Consider the following 25,322-nt stretch of genomic DNA (forward strand, 5'->3'; position numbering starts at 1 on the left):
TTGAAGAAAAAGGTTGTACACTTCATTTACCATATTAAAGTTTACTGTATTAGTTTCATTGACAAAGCACTATAATTAATTTTTAAATACATAAATTGTTATCTTTCTAATGATATTACGATAGAAACATAATTATATAAAGTAAATTATAGATACCTAAACAGTCCATAAATATTATTTTAGAGATTATTTTAGTCAGATTAAAATAAATAAACTCTTTTTGAAAATAACTTGTATATTCTAGTACACAAAAGTATTTCATATTCCTCAGTCTAAGTTAATAAAATTACATGAAAAAAAAAGATAAGCACTAAGTTAATAGTTTTTAAGAAATTTGAAGCTTTAAAGACTGTTTTTTATTAGAAGAATGTTTAAATTCGACTATTATAAGTTAATTTTAATCGAATTCTTAAGCTTAAACTTTGGATAATTTTGCTTTGCTTAAACAAAAACCAAACTAAACTCTATCATTTTCAGTTTTTCATACTTTAAATTTTTATTTTTTAAGTATTTTATTACATGGTGACAGTAAAAACCTTGAAAAAATATCTAGTAAGAACAGTGTACTTTTAATTTATAATTTATGAGTTGAACATGTTTTACAAAGAAACCTTTATTTAAAAATAAAAAAATTATCTATTAATAGTTTTTTCAATTTATACTGTTTAACACAGTAAGTAATTTTAAACAGCTTGGTAAAATCGTTGGTAAACATTTTTTTATAATAAATAAAGACAGCTTTTTGTCAAGTAATAATCAAATTTTATTGAAATTAACTCAGTAATTTAAGACAGTATGTAAAGTTTTATTTATAGCGAAAAAGTAAGATAATAAATATTTACTTCTAAGTCAAAAAGTTTTTTTTTTAATTTACATTCTACATACACTGTTTATTTGCTGTATAAAAATAAACACCTTTTATATTTTTTGATAAAAAAAAAACTATTTATATTCAAATAATTAAAACAAAAAATTAAAACTTCTTCAAATCAAATATTTAAATCATTATGAATTTTTTTTATTGTTATGTTATTTATCTTTAGCCTATGTTAAATTATTGATATACCGGACTTACTATCCGGGTCCGGATCCGGCCGGATATTGCCATTTTTGTCTGATATCCGGATCCGGCCGGATCTTGATATGAAAAAAAAGTCCGGATCCGGTTCCGGCCGGAACCTAATTTGAAAAAAAAAGTCCGGATCCGGGTCCGGCCAGACCCGAAATTGTGGGTCCGGTACATCACTAGTTAAAACTATTAAAATAAACAAAAAATATAACAAGTAGATTAAAGAAAAGCTTCTTTAAAGTTTTTTACATAGCTTTATTTGTATTTCAAAACTGGATAGCAACATGATTGCTTTAGTTATTTTTATAGTTTTTGTAGAAAGAAAAAATTCAAAAATTACTTTGGCCCACATGTGTGGATAATTTTTCTACAAGCTAAGTTACCAGAGTTGGTAACAACTGAGCTTCCTTCATGTAACTGTCCAATAAACTTTTTTTTCAAGTTCATTTCTTGTTGTACTGATTTCCCCGCTAAAATATGACTAATATGAACAAATGTTTTCGGAAAGCTTTTATTTTTTTGAAACTCACAAACTTTGAATTTTTAGTTTTTTAACAATTACAAGTGAAATACTAATTTTAAAGTTATAAAAACTAATCCTAATAGAAAATATCTAATAAACTGCACAGTTTTAACTAATAATCAATCATTAAAGTATAATATATAATTACCATACTTTTACCCACAAATTTACTACTATTCTTTTAAACATTATAACTAAGTTTGTATAGTTGTAGATAGTTTTTTAGTTAAACTTTTGAATATGATAAGCATTTCAGACTAAATGAAAAACCATCTGTTGAAAATTCAATAATAAATGCATTTTAAGTCGTTTAAAAACAGTTAGATTCCTTTTTTGTGACATAATGAATAATAAAACAGGTTTTAATTACGAAACTATTAACTTACTAAACAACGTATTTTTTAAACTTTTTAGGCTACTTATTTTTTAAGTATAGTTTTTAATAGTAATTTAACACGACGGAAAGAAAAACTTTGACACTGTAAAAACTTGTATGAAGAAACAACTTTCTCTCAACTGACTTATATCAGACAATGAAAGCTATGTGGTACCTTATCGTCATCATCATTTATAAAGTTGGGGTCGTAGGAAACTAAGTGATGATATTGGGTAAAGGAACTATGTAATTTAGAGGCTAGCTAGAGGAGGTTTGCTTTTAGAGGTCAGCGGATAAAACCCACTGCTTTAAAAGTTGATACAGTAGTATAAAAATAAATCTTTATTATAACCTTTAATTTTTATAGCTCCTGAAACACCTTCATCTAATAAAATTAGGTTTTTGTTTGTCGGATTGACAATTATCTTCCCTTCGAAATCCACTATATTTCCTTTTATAACTTTTACTAAGACTTGATTCCTAGATTTTAGATAGCCATCATACTTAAGTTCTCTCTTTAATATTTTGTTCTAAAGTTTTATTAAAACTCTTACATTAAAAACTGTCACAAGTAAATACCGTGTACAGTTTTTTTAAGTCTAAAATAGTATAGTTTAAAAATGATTTAGCATGTATGTTTGTCGTAGAATAGTTTGTACGCTTGTTTTTATTTAGTAATATGTTTTAAATTTATTGAGAATATATAATTTATGTTTTATATCTTGCATCATTAAAACACAACGGTTCCTTAAGCACAATTTATAAAATACATTTAAGCATGAAATACATAATTAATTAATTAACACTACCTAAAAAAAGTATACTTTAGCACAAATTGTTCATGTAATTGTTTATTTTATTAAATATTTTAAGCAACTTGTTTTTCTTAGTAGATAGAATCATTTATTGTATTTAAAAACTATATTTACATTAAGACAAAGTTCTTCTCCAATACTTTTTTGTTTTAGTTTAGGCTTAGGTTTTGTTTTTGTTGAAAGTCTATTGCTTAATAAGATAGAAACTCTATAATTTTCCTGCAATCTTTTTAAAAACACACCACCTTCTTTAGAACTCAAAAATTGTTTCATAAATTTGTTTTCAATGAACTCACGAGAAACTATCAGCTTGTTAATATTGTTAAAAAAATCCTTTTTAGCTGTAAAGTTTTATTATTTGGATAAATTACTGTTTAACATATTGCTATTGTTCTAATTTATACTTTTGCTCGTAGGATAAAACATTTTTATCAAACAAAAACATCAGCGAAAGTCTGCAGAGCAGAAGCCTTGACTTTAATTTGCCGTGAGACAAGCTCAAGTTTAACAAAGGGTTGATCATGCCAATTTGATCATCAAACCACAAGCCTTCGTTAGACTGAGACAATTTTCTTCCTTACTAGGACTCATTAGTCAGTCACAACCGAAAAACTTGCAGTCGTCAATCTACAAACGGTTTATCATGCTTTCACATGAAGCAACCATTTGATAGCATTGACGATTGCTGGCAAATGCTGGCAATTTAGATTGACGACTGCAAGTTTTTCGGTTGTGACTGACTGATGAGTCCTAATAAGGACGAAACCAGTCTCAGTCTACCGAAGGCTTGTGATCTGCTGATCGAATTGGCATGATCAACCCTTTGTTTAATTTTTTTTTAAGTATACAGATGAAATACCGCTGCACTTTAAAAAATAGTTTTATAAAACATCTAAAAAAGGGTTAACATTTTTAAAAGTAAAAAAACTTGACAAAAAGGCTTATTTTAACTATTTCAAAAGTTGACTATAAAACAAATATTTTAGCAGCTCACAAACAATTTCGGTGAAGTTTACAAAAAAACCTATGTAATAGATTTATTATACTATAAAGTGTTTAGCTTTAAATACCTTTATTGATGTTGAAGTACTGTGTTTCAATTTCTACTTTATCAATTTTTCTTCCTTTAACCCTCCTCAAACTATAAAAGTTCAAGTTTTGGTTAAAGTACTTTAAAGCATACTCTAGCTTTACAGGATTGCATTCGAGATTAAACTTAATAAGTTTGGACCCTTTTAAGCAACTGACAATACGTTTTTCCACTTCGTCTATATCCTTTAGGCAAGTAAAGACTAATTCTCCCGGTTTAGGATCCTTAAAAGTGTTTTAACGTTTTTCAGGAAGATCTTTGGTATATATTCAATACTTTATTGCTAAGTATGTTTTTATATTAATCATTAAACATTGTATAAATATCTATACATTTATTTAAGCCTAAATCAGTTTTAATTTTTTATGATACTAGGATATATCTTTACTATTATTAAGTTATGGTGTCACTCTAAATTATTTCACTGTTTTAAAAATAACATACACATGTTTAAATGTAAAAACAGAATAAGGCAAACTATGCTTCAACTTTGATTAGTTACAAAAATATGAAAACGTTTATTTTTTAAATTTAAACTAATTTAAGCATAACTGTTTAATAAATGTTGCTATTGACGACTTGGGCCGAGTTAAAATTACACTTTAAATGAGTAAGTATACAACCTTGTTGATTGCTAAGTAAACACCTTCTTTATTCAACTGATTTTCTAGTTTTTGCCATTCCTTGTTATTACTTGTTACTTCTTCATAGTTAATCGTAACTGATTTACTTTTTATCAGCTCGCTTACAGTTTCAAGGGTACCTTCAATGTCAGAAGAAACATGGCAGATAGCTTTTAGTTCTTCAGTTTTTTCTCGTTCGAAACATGCTTAACATAGTTTTAAAAAAAAGCATAAATTAAAATAAATCTTTAATTTCAACGTCAACATTATTTTCTTCGTTTCTATTAATTAAACAAATTTAAACGTTTTAATTGTCTCTTTAATATAAAGGCTTTACAACTTAAAGTTGAATTTTACTCTTATTTAGCTAGTATGCTTGTTATATATCTAAAGTATATCTACACTTTGTATTTTGCAATAATCACTTTTATTATTCTTCATATGAGTTACACATTTTTTGCCGTTTAAAAAAAAATAAGGGCTGTTTTTTAAAGATGCAGTACTGAAACAAGTTACTTTGTTTCTACGAGCTTGCAGACTTTTATTAAATTGATTAGTTTAACAAAAATATTCTCAGCGGGCCAAACTAAAAGAAAAAGACGTTCTGGGTAAAATATTTTTCAGAAGTTATTTTTAGATTAAAAATAAAATTAAATTCGAAAGCATATGAGTATTGAAATAAGTTTAAAGTAGACAACAGTTTAATAATTAGCAGAAAATAGCATGTTTGTAAACTTTTTTTAGTAAAAGGCTCTATTAAATTAGTGTTTTTTTAGGTAAAAAGCACATCGCAGGCCAAAACTTTATGTTTGGAGGGCAACATTCAGCCCGCAGACCGAAGTTTGCCGACACCTATATTGTACTAAAATTATAAATGTAAAATACTATTAGTCTAAAACTAGACATATACAAATGTGAGTTAAGTTCAAACGTTATTATTTTTTTAACTCCTAACTTTTTCAAGGTCTTAAATATTAACTTCCAAAATAGTTCTAGCTAGAAACGATTTTTTAAGTAGATCGCTTTTTCGGTATATTTTTGATTTAGGTTAGTTTTTATTAAACTACAAATGTCTTACATGCGGCTTGAATATTTATACCCTTTTCATAAGCTTTGTGGAAATTTTTTGTTAGAGTTTTGTTTCGTAAGCAAAACATAATGTAAGCTTTATCTATTTCCGTGAGATTATTTTCAATTGTTCTTGACCCAACATTCTGTTCAAGTTTGAAATGTAGTTAAAATTATTAATTAAACTGCGAATTAAATAATATTTATTTATAATCTTGTAATTTAAAAATTATTTCATGCTAAAGATAAATTCATTTTGATAATTAGTTTAGTCTAACATAAAAGATATTGTGTTATGGAATATTATTGCTTTAAAAATATAACAATTAAAAATAGTGCAACTACTAGTTTCAGTTAACTAGTTTTGAAATGGGAACCTTTATGAATTGATTTAGTTCATTAAAACTTTCTAGTAACTGCAAATCATTATCTTCTGCTGTTTCTTGCTTTGCTTTTTGATTAAGTTCGAAAGTTACTACTCTTCTTTCATTATTAAGAGTTATTGTCAATCTATTTGAGTAGTTCTCTTTAAATCCATCAAACCAAAGCGTGTATTCCAAAAAGCTAGAAAATAGTACAACCTGAGTTTAAAACTTGCAACTTATTTACTTTTAGACATAAAATTGTTTCTATTACTTAAACTTTTTATTATTTGTTTTAAAACTCTCAGAGTATAAGTTTAATCTTAGTTTATTGGAACTAAGCACTAAACTTACTTATTTTAAATTGTCTTTCTTACCTAAAATTATTACAGTTAAAAGATTACAGTTAATAAATAACTAATTACTTTTACGCACACTATCTTATACTAAATTTCGCAGCAATAAATTTTAATACTACTAATAATAAAATATTACGCAATTAGGTAGTTAAAACTTGAAATTTTTGGTAAAAGCTAGAGAAAGTTGTCAGCTAAACAAACAAGTAAGCAATACAGTGTAATTTAACTCATTTAAAGCAAATATTTACTAACTGGGTTTGTTGACTTGTCAATACTAAAGCAGAGCTATCAACTGGTAACCTTGAACTTGATGTAACAGTTTGAAAACTTTGCTGAATTTTATTTAATTGGTTATCAAGTTTTTAGATATATTTTAAAATAGTTCAATTTAACAACTAAAAAACCTATTAATGTTTGTACAAAATATTGCTGACATTTGATCAAAACTTATGAAATAGTATTTATAAAAATGTTCGTTTCTGTGTCAGTTTAGTCTAAGTTTTAGAATTTTCTATATGGTTATTATTTAAGATTGTTCTTTAAGATTACTATTTTGAATTAAGTTCAGAATACTTGAAAACTTTTTTTTTATGGTTACAAAATTTTTTTTTAGCATGGTAATGTAAAAAAAATAGTTATAGATGGTTTTACTTAAGCAGAAAATAAAATACTTAAATAGTAAGCTAAGATAACTGTTTCAAGCAAACTTAAGTTAAAAAATATCTTCTTCTTTTTTTCGAAGAAATCAAAAAATAAAAATTATGTTTGCAAATGTTGCTTGCTTTCTATTATTACAGTTTTAGACTTGAAAAGTATATTTTAAAATAGAAGAAAATTTGTTGTTGTTAATATCATTGTTGTTGAAATTAGTATTGTTTTTTATTTTTCCTATTAAATGCATAAATTTTACAGTACTTATCTTCATATTTTCATTTATAAAAGTTAAGATCAGTTATTGTAAAAATCACTTCTTTAATATTCTTAAAAAAAAATTTAATAATTTATTTGGCTATTCAAATTTAAAATTGTTTTTACTCTTCAAGTTAAATTATTAAGTAAAACATAAATTTTACTTTTAGCACAAAATACTTATAAAAAAAAATTCGTAAAATTATTTCAGCGTATTACATTTAACTTTTTTTAAAGAAGTTGTAACCTATAATTCAAGTATTTACACGTTTATTATTAGTGTTGTTTATCTTTTTTTAAAAGTTAATTTAAAGTTATATATACTTCTTAGTTTTTATGTTACTAAACAAGATCCATAGTACATTATTAAACACAAAATTCAGTTAATTTTCGTTTAGTTTTATTTTATTTTTCTTTTCGTTTAAATGATTGTTTTATTAATAAAGATTCAAATATTTAAATAATAAAAAAAACTATGTGTAATAGCTCGTAAAAAACTTTATAAGCATGTGATGTACGACTCAATAACCGAAAGTTTCCTTTGTACACCAGGTCCTTAGACCAAACTTTTTGAACGCTTTTTTGTCGTTTAATAAACAACAGTAAGTTTCGACAATAAAGCAATAATATTAATACGCATTTTTAATTTAATAACGGAAATTTTGAAAAGTAAAAACAAATTTTTATCTAATTTTGTCAATTATCTTAATTAGGTAAAGAATTTTTAGCCTTATATAAACCTAATTTCCTGATGCAACAAGTATTAAATTCAAACAAACAGTACATAATTAAGCTACAAACTAAAATTTATTACTTTTAATATAATATTAAACCTTTTTTTTTTTGGTAAAACTAGCTTTGTAACTTTTTTTTCAAAAAATTAATAAAAGTTTTTAAATACTATAAAGAAAATTACCAACCAAACTTTTTAATTAAATACACTAAGTGTTTAGTACAAGTCTTGTGTGTAAAAAGTCTTTAAACCAGAATTAATAGAAATAAACATAACAGTATTGTTTTTTTTTAATTGAAATTTAATAGCTTATAGTATTTAAAGGCTGTTTTACAAATAACATTTTCAACTTAAATAAATTTTATATTTTGAAAATATAGATTAATCTTATCTATTGTTCGATTTGTACTCTACTGATGAGAATTTCTCGAAATATATCTAAATTTATTAAAATTGTGTCTCTTGTATATGTTATTGTATAGTTACTGGTCACTTATGTTCCAATATAAATCAACTATAAAAACGTAATTTTTTTTTATAAATTTTGCTTATAATTTAAGTTTGATTTTTCGTAAAGTCTAGTCCATGATTAATAAGTTAGTTTTGAAAAACAAATAAGTTTTGACTAACAAACGTTTTGACCAGCTGCTGGAAGGAATCCATCACCCACCTATTTATTTTTATTAGTTTACATCTTTAAACATATATTTGAAACAACACTTTGTGAAAATATTCAATATTAAAAATACAGAATTTAATACTATATATAGAATTATTTTCTTTATAAGATGACACACAAAATGTTTATTTTGTGTATTACAGAAAGTATTTTAAATCAAAAATTCTTAAAATTACAAGTTAAAAACCTAGTTTAAAAGATATGTCTATAAACCCATAACTTATTTTTATTGTTTAAGTTATAACAATAATCTAAAACCAATAATAGTTAGTTATAGATATAAATATAGTTCTAAGGAATAAAACTACTGTATACAAAATTATGGTAAAAGGTTAAAAAAGTGGCTTCTAATGTTTTTGATTGAAATTTAATTAGAAATATACATTGATCTCAAAAAAAATATTAAGAGAACTTATAACTCACAGCTTTAATATTTTATTGCTAAAATAAGCAAGCATACTATTTAACTACTTATTCGTTAAAAAAATTTAGTTTAAAAAAAAAACCGTCTTTAATTAATTTTTAAAGTATATCAGTCTCAAGCTTGCGCCGTCTATAGCCCTAACTTTAAAAAAGAGACTAATAGAGATATAGAAATAAAGCCTACAATAGCTTTTTTTATCTTTAGGTCATCATAAAAGAGTAACTAAATTAGTTTTTTCAGTTTATACAAGTTTTATTTCGTATATTATTAAATTTAGTTAATTTGTACTTAGTAAATTGTAAAAACACTCAGAAACTAACAAAAACGTATAAATCAAACTAGTTTTCAATTAACTTTGTTGAAACTGCGTTATAGTTAGATGACAAAGTTGTTTAGTTTAAAACAAATCGATTGCAAACTTTGTGTATTTGTATTGACTAATGAATTTTTTTTTTCCTAAAAACAATAATATTTTATCTGTGATATAAGTTTAAACATTTATTGATCTATAATAGAATTTAAAAATTCTTTCATTGTAGGTTTTTACATTTTTTCATAAGTGCTTGTTAGTTTATTATTGGTAACTTGACAGACTTATGCTTTTTTAAAGAGTATTATACTGAATCTAGACAATTTAGAAATTTTAGTATTAACCTTGTCGCCTTTTGAAAATATGAAACATCTTGCTGTAATTGAGTATTCTTGATAAAAATTTCACTTTGTTTGAACTTATTAACTATTCCATTTTCAAACGGACCTTAAACAAATTTATTAATTCTTTTAGTCCACTAATTATACTATTCAAAAAGTTTATAACACGCTTCTAAAAGTGCAAGCACTTAAAATAAAAAAATATTTAAGTCATTTTAAAGTAATAAAATCAAATAAATTGAGTTATGATGTTTAGATTTGTTTACAAGAAAAAAAATATATATCCTTATTAGCTGAAGTATAAAACGTTAGCAAACATATTTTTTTACATATTGTGCATATTTTTTTTACAACAAGCTTGTATCTTATTTTTCTAGTTCAAAGAGGTTATTTTTTTGACGACTTGTGTATTTTACGTTTCAAAAACAAAATTATTTCAAAAGGTATTAAATACTAAACATTATACGAGCACAAAAATTAACTTTTTTTAATTTTCCATTAAGTGTATTGTCACTATTTCTGAAAGAATAAATTTTGTTTACAAGAAAAAAACTGATTTAACATACCTTCTACTTTATTCCATTCAAACTTTATGTCTTCTGAAAAGTTTTTTTGAGACATTGCAGATTTTACATCTTGCTGCAACAATTGAAACTTATCAAGAACCATTCAAACGTTCAAATTTTAATGTATTTTAATGTACAAATTTAAAAAAAAACTAAACTTCAAAATAAAAGTATTACATTCCACCTTAATATATTTTAAAATTTTGCTTTAAGTAAAACTAGTAGCGCTGAAACTATTAATTTAAATCTTAAATAAATTTATTTTAAAAAATTAAAATGAATTTTTACAAACTTGTTTTTACTTATGGTAAATATATTACGAGGATTACCTTAGCTGGAGTAGTCACTTTTGGAATTTTTTTAAACTTAAAACTTTAAGACTTATTATTTTTAAATTGTCTTTAAAGCTAACTAGGAATATTTTTTTTTTTGAAAAGATCGTTCCTTCGCCTACCTTTCACAACAATTTTTATCTAATTGGGGTTTGACTGTTGATGCAGGGCCCCTTTAAAATATTGACTTTTTTTGCATGTTTTTTTTTTCTGAACGCTATAAGTAAAAATATTACCATCACATTTTTTTATCTACTTGTAGTTGTGTGTGTTCCAATGTGTTCTATGGTTTGTTTTTAATGTTTTTTTAAGATATGCCGAATTCAAGGTTTCGTAAAGTATTTGTTATTTAAAGTATTTGTTATATCTCAAACAAAAGTAGTTAGCAAACAATAATACAACACATTGGAACACATTGGAATATAAGTAAATTATTTTAAAAAATAGCATCAGTTACTTTTTAAATCATAGAGGTCAAAAAATAATTTTCAAGAACTAAAATTGTTCCAATTTTTTACCGCTTAAACTGAAAAAATTACTAATATTATTATTATATTTCTTAATTATTTATACTTAAACTTGTTTCAGTGTGTTTTATTAATGTTTTCTTATTATTTTTATTTTCGAAAACATGCAACATAAAATAATAATAAATACTTTACGAAATCTCCAATTGGGCTTATCAAAAAGAATAAAAAGAATTAAAAACAAACAATAGAACACATTGAAACACAAACAAATATAAATAGATTAAAAAGAATAAAAATATAAACTACTTTTTTACTTATAGCAATCAGAATAAAAACTTGCAAAAAAAGTCAAAAATTCAAAAGGAGCCCTGCATCAATAATCAAACCCCAATTCGATAAAAATTATTGTGAAAGGTAGGCAAAGGAAACTTTATAAAAAAATCTCAGCTAGCTTTAAAGACAAGGGAAGGAATATTTTCTCTAGTCTTCAGTTTAAAAAAGTTCCAAAAATGGTTATTCACGCTAAGTTAACGCTGGTAAATATATTACATAAAAAAATCAAAGTAAAAATTTGAACAATTTGTTAACATTGCTTTTCAATGCAGCAAATGAGAGAGTGTTAAATATAATGTTTATCCATATACTTACTGGCAATACAAAAGAAACACTTTTGTATATTTCTTTGTTCAAAATAATAGCATTGAACTCTAAAAATTAAATTAAACATTCATTTTAAATATCTAAGTTTTGTTGCAAAGCAACTAAAACCAACATTTACTTAATCTAGATTCGTTTTAGTTGTAAAATAAACCAAAAAAAACTCTGAGGTAGTTTTTGTTTGGCATAAGTGTTAAAAGAACATAAAACTTTTGTATGAAACTTTTGTTTAAATATTTAGTTTAGCTCTAAACAGTAGAATATTACACGATAGAAACGTAGTTACTTACATTATTAAAAAGTTATGCGTAACTCCCTATTTTTTACAGATATGCAGACTTTTAGAACTCGTATTTGTTCACGACTAGTTTTATTAGACTTGATTTACAAAAAAATCAAAGTATATTAGGGTTGAATACTATCTTTGTATATTTTGAATTGTTGATAAGAGGTTAAAGATAAACTTATATTTGAAGTGGATTAAATATTAAAAGTTAGTGTTAAACATTTAGAAATAAAAGATTTTAAACTGGCTAAAAGCAAGTAAAACTTCAAAAGTGATGAAGAGCAAAAAAACTAAGGTTTTGTACTGTTAGTTGAACTTATATATTAGAGTTTTTTTTATGTAAAAGAAACTAGTAACTATAAAAATATGTATAAGAGTTAGAGGTTACGGATTTAAATAAATATTTTTGTTAAAAGTGATGTTACTTTCTAATCCGATACATTCCTGATTTAGTTTATAAATACTAATATTAAATGAAAGATAGATAATTAAATATCTAAACGTTTGTTGTAACCATTTTTCTTATTTAAAAAGTTTTAGAACTTGACAGAATAGTACTAACTTAAAGTGAACACTATAAAATATTTAGACTAACATGAGATGTAAACTCGATTAACAAAGGGTAGACCTCATTTAAATTTCTTATATGCACACTTTTAGTTCCATATCTAAAATCAATATCTTAATAAATGTTTATAACTTTGCCTTTTTTACTTCTAAATACTTATCAGAACAAATTTTAACAATAATTTGCAAAAGTACTTTTGTTTTGAATAGTTAAGAAAATGATGTAAATTAAAAAAAATCTTAATAATTTTAAACGACTTTAGTTAAAACTTTTTTGTAATTTAGGCAAAAATCTTAGTTAATTTACAATTGAGTTTTAAGGTTCATTTTCATTATGAATTTAATTTTGAATTAAACTACGCATTAATTTAAATGTGGATTTTCAAAATAGTTATAAAGTTACTACTAAAACACTATATTTAAAAAATCTAAATGTTTATTTTCTGTTTGTTTTTGATCTATAAACTAACTTTGTTTAATTTTGTGCATTTAGATCAAAAAATAATCACATTGATAAATTCTTTTACAAAGTGATTTATAAGACTAATTTGTATACATTAGAAAAATCTGGTTATCCTATAAGTATTTTAAATATTTGAACTTTATTAATGCATCACTCATCAGTCAGGTTTCATGTAAATATATATTTATTATTTTATAAAAGTATCGCTAAAAACTGCATTTGTTAGGAAAAAATATTACTTTAGAATTTAGGCTAGAAAATAAGTAAAAAAACTTACATTACTAAGTTAATTTTTTATGTAACTATTTATAGATGTAATTTATTTTACATACATACTTTTTAAAGATGTCTAAAACTGTCAATATATCTAAACTGTTCGTTGGAATTCCATTGCAAAACAAACTTTCTTGTTGTTCTCGCTCAAGTTCTGCTTTTCTGATCTCATTTAAATCTTTTGAAAAATGTTTTGTTTTATAAAACTTACAACTAACTTTTTGTCCATAGTATTTTTAATGTTATACATACTTATTTTCTTTTATAATTACCAACCAGTTAGTTTTAGTTAATAAAAATAAATGAAAGTTTTCTTAGACGTCTACTCGTTAAAAAGTTGACTATTTTATTTTGTTAATAATAATTATATGTAAAATGAGTTTTATAATCATTTTTATACTAAAATTTTCTGCTATTTGAAATATTTAGTTTAAAAGTCAACTTTACAGTATTAATTTCGATGCTTACTTATATGGTTTTCAAAATTGCTTGATTTTAGGTCTAATGTTTTTAGCATAAACCTAGCTCAAGTTTTTAAAGATTTTTTTAGTTAAACTCAGTTTTATTTACTCTTTTACGTGTCTACCAAAAAATATTAATTTTACTTTTTTTGTATTAAATATGTGATTAACTTGCAAGTATTACTTAACTGTTAGTTTACTTTTTTATCTCATTTACATAGTAAAAAACGTAGGTTCAAAAAAGTTGTGTGTAACATAATAAGATGACACTGTATAAAAACAAAAATAGATTATTTTATGATTGTAGGGTAGGGGTTAGCAACCTACAGCCCACGGACCGAAATCTTCCCATCAATAAGAAATAGTTTCCCTGTAACGTGTTTTTTAGCCCGAAAACAACTTGTAAAAAACAAAAAATACTTATTTTTCTCATTAAATATAATATGAAATATTCTTTAGATTTTATTTTAAATGAATGTAAGTTATTATTTTAAAAATTAACACAATTTCGTTAAAACGTTTTTTTAGTCTTTTTAAATATATGTTTTTGTTTTATGCAGCACGCGAAGATATCTTTTTAACTGACCCGAAATAACTTTTGCTAAATTTGGCCCTCTGACGAGGAAAATTGTTCAACCCTGTTGTATGACTATTTACTCATTATGACAGCACTTTGTTAATTTTATTTAGTTGATGATATTTACTTCCTTATAGATTATGTTGTATTGATAGTTTTAGATATTATAACTTATTTTTACTTTTTTTACCGTATTTGAAAATGAAATCTTTTATTTTTCGAAATTTTTGTTAGGTACTATTTTTTTCGAAGAATCAAAAACGAAAAATCATTAAGTTTATCAACTTGAGAGATCTTATTCATTAAATTGTTTATAATTAGTGCTTGGAAAGTGGAAAAAAAATAACATAGTTTATAAATGTTTTTCGCTGCTTCATACAAAGACATTTAAGCGGCGTATTACAATAGTTGATGTTTTATCCTGATTAAAAAAAAACCTACCATATTCAGTTCTACAATCGCTTTTCATTAAAACTCATCAACAGAAAAAATCTATTATGTTTAATACTTAAAATTTTACAATTTTTATTTTTTGATTTTGCTATGTATTCTTATACTTTTTTTTCTATTAAGCTCAGTTTTAAAGTGTTTTTCTTCGTTTTAAAAGTGTTCTATTATATCAATTGCTAAGATAGACTTACATTAAAACTGTTATAGAAATTGTTTCAGTTCATTATTATACTCAAAGCATTTAAAGCTGTTTTAAATTTGTTTCTTTATATTTTAAATTACTTCAAACTAAAGTTTTAAGTTAACAACTATAAAGATAACCTTCTGAATCGTTTTCTGTTTTAAATTCATTGTCGTTTTTATCTTTTTCTCTCTTTGTTTCATTCATTATGTAAGGATATTCGAAAAAAATCCTTATACACTTGTTTCCAATTTTTAGTTCTTTTTGTTTTAAAGTCACAAGTATTTCAGCATCTGATTAAAATTTTTTAGATGATTATACTTCCTTTTATATAATTACAAAAACTTGATTTACTATACTTTGTTTCCTTTTTATGCACTTACTTTAAAATAATTATTCTTATTGTAAATAGACCTTTTTATAAAATAGGTCTTAAATTTATTATAACACAATGATGTCTTTTGTAATATGGCTAGTACCTAACAGAAAACCTTAATACCTGTTTAGCTTAATTACGCAAAAAAAATACTAACTTCAAGGGCAAACTTGAAAAGCTTATAAACAAAATGGCAATAAATTCACCTTGGTCATTAAGCTTTCTACTCAAACTTAGATAATAAACTGCTACTCTACTGCTTCTTTAAAAGATAACATTATAAATTACAACAACAAATGCAACATTAGCTTTAGCTGTACGGTTAAACATACCTTTTTGGTTCAACTTAACTGAAATGGTATTTAGTACAGGACTTAAAAAACTGTTTTTGCTGCATTTGTTTAAAAATTCAACTTTGATTGGAGACGTTGTTAATTTTGATAAGCTGTTTTTAATTTTCACCAGACTTGTTCCAACTGGAACTCCACTTATCCAAACGATCCTTTCAGTCATAGTACTTTAAATTTCTGAAACTTTGTTTGCGTAAATTTTTATTTTAGTTTAAAAATTTTGTTTCACATTTATGTTAAACATAAACACTTAACATTATTATTTTCTAAACTTTTACTTTCGTTTAACTAGTGCGTCTAGTTTTATGAATTTCTAAGTTAAGTATCTGTTTTTATATCCCTGCTTACACATAAGTAAGCGAATGAAAGCTTATCGGTTATTAACCTTTTATACTAACATTTAAAGTGTACTTTGTACTTTGTAAAAAAAATAACTAGAAGCAGAATAAACATTAGTCTTTCGTGACAAGAATACTTCCCCTTTTTTATATTATACCAATTAATGTTTTATGATAGCTTTGTTAAAAGGTCGTCAGCTAGCTTTTGAGTTTATAATTACTGCTCGTAAATGATTCAAAAATATTTGTTTAAAAGTTTTTAGTTTACATTTCTAGAAATCTTTATTTGTTAAAAGCTGAATAAATATTAGTATTTCGTAACAAAAAAAAAATTCCTTCTGTATTATACCTATAAAAACTTTTGATAGATTTTTTAACGTGTCGTAAACTAGCTTTTCAGTTTATTATTACTGTTTGTTTATAATAAAAAATTCAATTTTTTGTTAAACAATTCAAGGTTAAAATTTCTAAAACTTTTATTTAAAGAACAATAAAATTAACTTTTAATGATTAAAAAACACCTTTCTTACTTTTAAACTAAAAACTCAACACATTACTGAAAAAATATTTTTAAAAAAATTAAAAGGTTGTACTTATAAGCATCTATTTATAGGTATTAGTCATTAAATAAATTTAAATATACTGAATAAGACATACTAATAGGTTTAATAGGTGAAATTTACCTGTTGTCTAAATTAGCGCTCACTTTGTCTATCGTGTTAATTTTAACTTCTAAAAACAAATGATGTTAAATAAAAACTATTCATACCATACATTTAAAATATCTAATAATTTTACTTAAAAATCTTTTCAGATGCTGAACATTAAAATAACAGTTACATTTACAAACTTTTTATTTAAGCTCATGTGATAGTTTTTTTTAAGTTTCTGAACTACTTATAAGTGCTAAGTTTTTTCTTGTTTATCAAAAGTTTTAACTTTTATAAACTAAAGTTGTATATTGAAAAACGACAATTACCTTATTTGAAATTAATTTAAATGGTAGTTTGAACCTACAACGCTTAAAAGCACTTACCGTATATTTTTGCACTTTTGGCTTTGGCTATGCATTTGAAGTTACGCGTTTTTATGTTAAAGAATGAAAACCGTTGAATATCATTAGAATTAGTTAATCTTTTTTTTTATGGTTGAGCTTTGCGTTATTAAAGCATTTGAAATTGTTTATGTAAATACATAGGTGTTTTACATATCACTATTAGTAGTGTTAAAGTGAAATGTAACTAAAAAAATGGCAACATCTAGACATGCTTGTTTCAAAAACAAGTTATAACAGTTTTCAGAACGATAAAGCGATTATAGTCTAGTATTTTACATGACAAAACTCTTTAGTCGTAGTTATTTCTGTTTGTTCGTCAAGTTCGTTAAAAAATATCAAAATAAAAATTTTAAAGCTATTAAAATGTCTTTTTTGACACTTTGAAATGTTATGTTAATTGACTGACTGTAGCTAATTTACTTTAAAATCAAAGTTTTTGGTTATTTGTTTTGTAATCTGCAATGTACAAACTTTGTAACTTTTGACTTAAATAAAGCTTATCTAAGTTTTCAATGACCGTGATTGAGTATTATATCATACGCAAAGGTACAAATTCAATAGTTTTTTTTTCTAATGTTGCATTTTTGTCTTATCATTTTTAACCATTAACTTATACTTATTTTTATATCAAGATTTCCCAGTGTAACTTTAACTCTTACACTGTTTCATATGCACAACATACTTTACATAGAACGCTTGTTTCAAAACAACTTAAACCTATACTCTTATTTTAAACCCATTAGTCAATTAAAATTACGTTTTAACTTTTACGAATGGGTAAGCTGTATAAACATCGAAACCTATTACATAAAAAAAGGCAAAAATAACAATTTTTTGACGTAGCGCTAGGATCGTACTTACACGCTGAATTATGCAAGCTAATAACGCTTTTTTGTTAAACAGATCATACAGCATTTTTAGTTCAAATGTGGTTCAGATTTACAGGGACGAATGTCTTGTAGCTTTTCCCAGCTGTTATGCCTTAAAAATAAAATAACTAAAAATTAAACTTTGTGCTTACTTCAAGTTTTTGTGCCCACAAACCACTGTTGAACTACAACTGACGATAAATATTACTTCAAGTGGTGTACGATAACTGAAAAGTTCCTTTGTACACCAGGTTCTTAGACCAAACTTTTTGAGCGCTTTTTTTAGTTCAATAAACAAAAATAAAATAGATTTTAACTTTAATGACACCTCGTACGACTGTAAAAAATAAAGTTATCATATAGTTGTTTTATACATTAATTAAAAATTAAGACATCGAAAATTCATAATAAACAAAATCTGTTTTATTATTAAACTTTTAAAATTTTAAGAATATAAATAGTTTTTATACAAACTATGTTTTTACTATCAAATCAAATGAGTTTAGAATAAAGTAAAAAAATTTACAAAGTCCTTATATTTAATAAAATGTACATAATACGTAATATTTTTTCATAATCTTCTTAGTCGAGCCAAAACTATTTTGTAGTATTAAATAATGTATGAAATATTAAAAAATTGTGTTGATAAACGTTAAATATTTTACTGAACAATAAATCAAGTTTAATTATTATGCAGCTTATGTCAAAAGACTACATGAAAGCTTCCGAGGAGCTCCAAGCTAATATTAATAAAAGATTGTTTAGCAACCAGATAAATGCTAAAATGTTGTAAACACTACTATTTAGTTTTTCTGATATTTCAAAAACTTTGAAGAATAAAATAACGAAAAAGAATGTTTCAAGTAAAAAAGAGTACAAAATCAAGTTAAGAAAGTAGATTATGATATTGTAATACAACAATCCCGACAAAAACCAAACGTAGTTTACTGGTTTGTTTGGACAGTACTGATAAAGAAAACCAACATGTAAATTAGTTAATATCTTGTTTGCATAAAACACAAGGCCATAAAATAACTCTACGTAAGTTATGCATTGCGGCAATCTTGAAAACAAAACAAAAGTTAACAAGTTAATAGCTAGTAATATCAAACTAACGAACCATAAAAACTTTAATGTAATAAAAAGCTTAGTTTTTGTTCCTGTCTGTTTGCTTAGGAAAAATGAGTTAAGTAATAAATAAAAACAAAGCTCAAATAATAAAAAGTTTGAAGACAGATAAAAACAAATGAAACTTAAAAGCATGTAAACTGCTTGCAAAAGTATCACTAGTGAAATTGATTTATAATTCAAGTTGTTACGATACAAAACGCAAACTGAAACCACATGTTCAAACAAAACAACACTCAAAAACTTGTTTATGTAAAAAATACCATCTAAAAATTTACCGAAGTAAAATGATTTTTTCATCTTATTTTTAACTGTGCTTAAAAAATACGTTTCCATATCGTTTTTAGCGATATCTATAAGTATGTTCTTTTGTTCTTTTGACATATTTAAGATTTCAGCACTTTCTAAATTTATGTTGCTAGATTTAAAGTCTTCTTTTTCGATAGAAGCACAAACACTTTTTTCTAAAGTTTTGTGTAAACTGCTATATCTATTAAAACTACAAATTTTCATAGAAAATTTCAATTTTGTTTTATAATCGTTTAACAAACTTTCTCGCTTGTCATTCAATACTTTCATGATTTCTGACTTTACGTGAGTTAAATAACTTTTTTCAGGTACACTTCTACTGTTTGTTTTTTCTAATAAAAACTTGTTATTAGCAGATACTTCTTCAAAGCAATCTTTCAGTTTTATTTTTAGTTGATCTAAAGTTGTTTCTTTTATATAAGTTTCTTTTGGTTGAAGCGAAGAAAAAACATATGTAGTTGTAAAATTTTCTTCAATGTAATAGTTTTTTAAAACATATAAAAGTTCATTTGTAAGATTTTCATTATAAGAAACTAAGAAATCGACAGATGGTTTACTTTCTAAGAATGAAACTATTTGCTTTTTATAGCCGTTGAAAATTTCAGTTTCTTTAACTTCGTAAATTTTTTTATACAATGCATAGTTTTTGTTTGCAGCCTCCTTTTCTTTTGTGAACAATTTTTCAAGTTCAGTGCAATAACTTTTGATACTTTGTTTAAGCTTTGTTTTCTGGTGATACTTGAAATGTTCCAAAAATGTTTCTACTATTTCGTTATGATTTTGTATCTGTTTATTTGCATTAATACTTGACAGCTTTTCGTTAAATTTATTCAAAGTATTTTTTTCTTCGTTTTTTAAATCCTTTTGTAAGCCATCTAAAGTTTTTATGTAACTTATTTTAGAATCAACATTTTGTTTGAACGCTACAAAATACTCTTTTTCTAAAAAAAAGTTGTTTTCTAGGCTGCTTTTTAAAATCTCAAGACTAGAATTTAGCATGTCATTGTTAGAGCTTGGGTAGAAGACTACATAAGATATAAGTATAAGAAGGAGAGAAAATGTAGCAGCTATTGAGAACCAAGAACCACGTCTTGTCATTTTAGAACCGTTTTCAATACAAATTTTAGCTACTTTTTTAGCCATTAACTCATTAGTTTTATTTAACCTATTCCTATACTTTTCCTTAACTTCATGTAATTTAAAGTCGATAAGGCTGTCATATTTTTCCAATATGCTTTTATTTAAATTTTCAAGCTTAACAGCTGTTCTTCTTGAGTTTTTAAAATTTTGGGATAAAATGTTACTAGCTTGACAAAAAAACTTTTCGTTTAGTTCTGATACTTTTTCTTCGTAATATGAGTTTATGATAGAGTTGCCTGATACATTGCAGTACTTTGTTTTTTCGCCATTTATTTTTTTGATGTTTTCTTTGAAAATTCTACACATATCGCCATAAACTTTTATACTGCCCTCATCTTTTCTACTTTTTAAACTTTGGGGATCAATGATTTTTTTTACGTACTCTTGAACTTGTGTTTTGTAATCTCTGTTTAGGTTATGAGTCGTTGATTCGCGAAAACTGTCGTTGAGACCATTGGTTGGCATTAAAAAACAATTAATATTGTTGTAACAAACATTTATAGCATTTTTTATTGACACAAAGTCTGTGTTTTCACACCGACGAAACCATTCATCAAAATAGTTGTTGCCGGCTGACTCCCCATATTCGTTGCCGAAGTAACCAGTAATCAGCAAATCGATATCATGAAACGGTTTGTTTTCAGAGATCAACATGGCGCTGGAACAAGCAAGGTGCAGGAAATTCATGTCGTCTGCTTTCAGTCTTCTTTCCAAACAATAAATTTGCAAGGAGCTCACAAAGTTGCTCATCACGAACAACTGCAACGAGTCGGAAACTGTCATTGCGTTACTGTGAAATCCCTTGCAGTCAATCAACATGATTCCAACTTCATCTAAGTTGCTATCTTTGTGGCGGAATATTTTGTGGTAGATTTTCATGTACTCATTTTCGTTTTCATTCGTCAAAATATCTTGATTCACGTTCAAGCTAACCCAGCTATCAGCATCAAGAGTATCGCTTAGGCTTTCGCCGTTTAAAATATCAACGAAAAAATTTACGAGCATGCTTTTACCAGTTTTGGAAGGTCCAGCGAGCGACACGGCAAATAATGGAAGATTTTCGGCATTTTGCTCATGAATTAGTTCTTCAAACTCCTCCGCTTTATACCATATTTTGTCGCCGATTTTTTCCAGCACTGTTACTGGGTTTTCCATTTTAGTTTATGTATAATTGCCTTTGTTGTAAATTATGATGTTAACAAAATAATTTCATTTGTTCATTATTGCACTGTAAACTTATTAATTTTATTATTATTATCAAGACAAACAAAGTTTTAAAAACCAAAAATTAAAGAAAAAACACATTACAAAACTTATATACTAATATATGCTGTCTGTTATTTACCACTAAATTAAATCTATATACAACTTGATCAACTAAAATCTGTTACTATGATAACTGTTTAAACTTTTTAGTGTTTTATAGTTAAAAGTAAAGACTGAACGTAGAAATTTTAATTTGCGATTGTTATTTTTTGTGGGCATGAGCAAAATCTACCGAGTTTTTTACTTTAAACATACTTTAAGTTAAAAAAATAGATGTAAGTTTTGTCAAGTCTTAATTATTCGACGTATCTAGATAGTCTAAATTCAGTAGTATGATTTAAACAATTGTTTACGCAAGAAGGTACTATAGTTGTTCGTGTAGTGATTTACAGAGTTCAGAACAGATTTTTCAAATGAAGGCAACATAATCTTATTGGGCGATAATAGTATGTCTGAGGAAATGACTACTAGTAAGGTGAAAGGGGGGAAGCTTTGAATTTTATGGCAATAATACAAATTTTGTTTTCTATACATTAATTTTATCTTGATGTTCAATATTTGATGCCAAGGTAATGTTTAAACAAAAAATAAATTTTTCTCAAGTAAAACATTTAAAAAAAGTTAATAGGTCTAGGACAGTGTTTTCCAAAGTTAGCTATACCGCTTACCTTGCAAAAATGTTTACTTATCAAGGGTCAATAACTAGTTGAGCTGAAAAAAAGTAAGTGTGTATTTAAGTTATAAAGAGAAGATAACTAACAGAAGGGAGATGGCGATTATTTTTTAAGTCTCTACCAGATGGGTGAATTTGAAAGTAAGTTTAGAAAACTGTGGTCGTTGTCTAGCCATACTTTAAAAAAAAACTCAAAATAAAATCCACTGGCTTTTAACACAGCTCATATTCACGGATTTTCAGAAAAAATAACCTATAACGGCAGCATAAAGGTATTCAAACATTTTTTTAGTAAAAGCTCAATTATTTAATTTGTATAGTAGTTATAAAAAAGGTTATTAATTTTGTATACAACTTTATCTAAAAATAGTTATGTTTAAGTCTAATTAGCTGTATATTTAAAGCTTTATAGATTTAAAATACAATTTTTGAGATAAAACTTTTAGACATCACAACTAAACTCGACTAACAATAAACTTATTAAAATAAATAATACATGTTCACTTAGTAGCAAAATTATTTGTAACGAGTAGTTCTGCTTTGAAAACAAATACTATAAGTCGTTCAACTTAAAGTTTAAATTCTTAGTAAACAGAAAGTTAATGATTTGCCGTACTGTTTAGTTTGTCTCGCATTAAAAAGTTTTACAAAAACCACCTTGTATGTTTGCACTAGAACTTTATTTTACTTAAACATTGAATACTTTTTTTTCTAATTTTATCTTTATTTAAAATATAACTTAAACTAATAAATGTCTATGAAATTGAATGAACTCGGTTTAGATTTAAGTAAATTGAAATTAAATTTTTAAATTGTTATGAAACTGAATCCTATTTAAAGTTTATTGAATTTTAAGATTCCTGTAAACTAACATTTCAATTCAAATATTTTTAGTGTTTTCAGATTTTTAAACAAAGTAAATTTGCTTAAATATATTTTTAAGTAGAAACATAACAAAGAATTTAACAGACAATCGTTCAAAATAAGACCTTAGTTAAACTATATTTTAAACACACTTTATTTCTAAAACAATTTGATTTATTTAACATTTAAAAAATTACATGTAGGACAGGTTAAACTTAAGGGTTACTAGAAATACGGTTGAATTCGATGACCTTAATGTTTTAAACTTAAAATTTTTCAATCACACTCAACTAACTGGGCAGTTTTACAAAGTTTTTTCGAGCTATAATGTATTTTTTTGTAAATTGTAAGTTTGCGATATGATAGGTAATCGTTTTGTAAAAAGTAAGATGTAAAACTTTTTTAGTACTATTATTGAACTTTATTTTCCTAGTTCAGTTCAGTTTATTATTTCTTTTTTATGTATGTGAATTATATTTAAAACTATTAATTTATTAATCTTCTCAACTTTTTAAATTATAATTCAGTTTGTTAAATTATTATAATAAATAATGAACTTTACCACACGAACATCAACAACAGTATCCGAGACAACCAACGACCGGCTTCGTCCTTATTAAGACTCATCAGGCAGATATAGTCGCGAGAAACCGCTGTTGCAGTCTAACCAAGCGGGTTTAAGTACAAATCACTGAAGCGACCGTTTATGGGCAAAGTTAAAAAAAATGACACAGCTAAATCATTCATAGCTCACCGTCTCAGACATTGTCAGCTTATTGCAAGATTATAGTTTGATCAGCTTCAAAAAGTATTTATTACGACCATCATCAACAAAGTTATGATGCCTTGCGCCATCAATAATATGCCTACCTGATGAGTCCTATTCAGGACAAAACCGATTGTAGGTTGTCTCGGATACTGCTGTTGATGGTAATGTGGTCTCAACTTTGTTGATCGTGGCCTTAATAAATATTAGTTAGATTATTGTAATAGTGTATTACAGTAAAAACTGAAAATGTTTAAACATAATGAAAAATTAAATTTTTTATGCGATCTTAATACAAGGTATTTAAGTTTAGAAGATTAAGTTATTTTCAATGGACATTAGTGTTTATAGATAATTGCTTCATTTTATAATAAATCTACAAAAATTATAAGTACCGACTACAAGTAGATAGAAAATTTCCATGTACAGGACACTAGGTTTATAAAGATAATTGAAAGTTAATCCATCAAAAAAAAATTTTATATGAAGACTTTTTATATATATTTTAACGGCATAAGAAATGCTATGTTTAAAAAGATAATTTAAGTAGAGACATTTTTATAAAAACCTAAAATTAATCTATAACTTATTATATCACGTAAAAATTTTGTACTACTTATTCTTCCTAAGTTTTATTAAGTAAACAGTGTTTCGCTGAATGAGCTCATCAGTAACAAAAATAAATTCTAGAAAGATATGTTTAAAAGTAATAAATCATTTTTGTTATCAAGAACTTAAAGTATTTTTTTTTTTTTTTTTTGAATATTTTGAATTGAATTTTTTTTTTTTGTTGAATTTTTTGAATTGAAATTTTAATTTAGTTCATTTGTATATCATATTGTGTTTAACTTTGTGTTTTCATTTAAATTATGTTTGTATATATATATATATATTATTTATCTTAAAGTTTTGAATATAAGTTTATTTTCTTTTTCTCTTTTTGTGTGTCCTGTTTAAGTGGCTCAGGTTTTGATGCTTGAGTCCAACATTGCACAATAAACAATATAATAATAATAATAATAACAATAATAATAATAATAATAATAATAATAATAATAATAATAATAATAATAATAATAATAATAATAATAATAATAATAATAATAATAATAATAATAATAATAATAATAATAATAATAATAATAATAATAATAATAATAATAATAATAATAATAATAATAATAATAATAATAATAATAATAATAATAATAATAATAATAAT

The 25,322-nt window shown here is 25.0% G+C and overlaps 1 protein-coding gene across 1 annotated transcript in view; it reads right to left on the bottom strand.

Annotated features, from left to right (window-relative positions):
- Positions 1-21,686, bottom strand: part of LOC145833504 (protein mono-ADP-ribosyltransferase PARP14-like) — a 65,027-nt gene extending 43,341 nt beyond the window's left edge. Inside the window, exon 1 of the mRNA XM_082940676.1 lies at positions 21,079-21,686. Within this exon, the coding sequence (XP_082796802.1) occupies positions 21,079-21,686 (608 nt within the window). The remainder of the gene's footprint in view (positions 1-21,078) is intronic.
- Positions 21,687-25,322: the final 3,636 nt, after the last annotated feature.

This window comes from Thalia democratica, chromosome 4, assembly GCF_965202585.1.
Source record: "Thalia democratica chromosome 4, ktThaDemo2.hap1.1, whole genome shotgun sequence".
Taxonomy (NCBI): Eukaryota; Metazoa; Chordata; class Thaliacea; order Salpida; family Salpidae; genus Thalia; species Thalia democratica.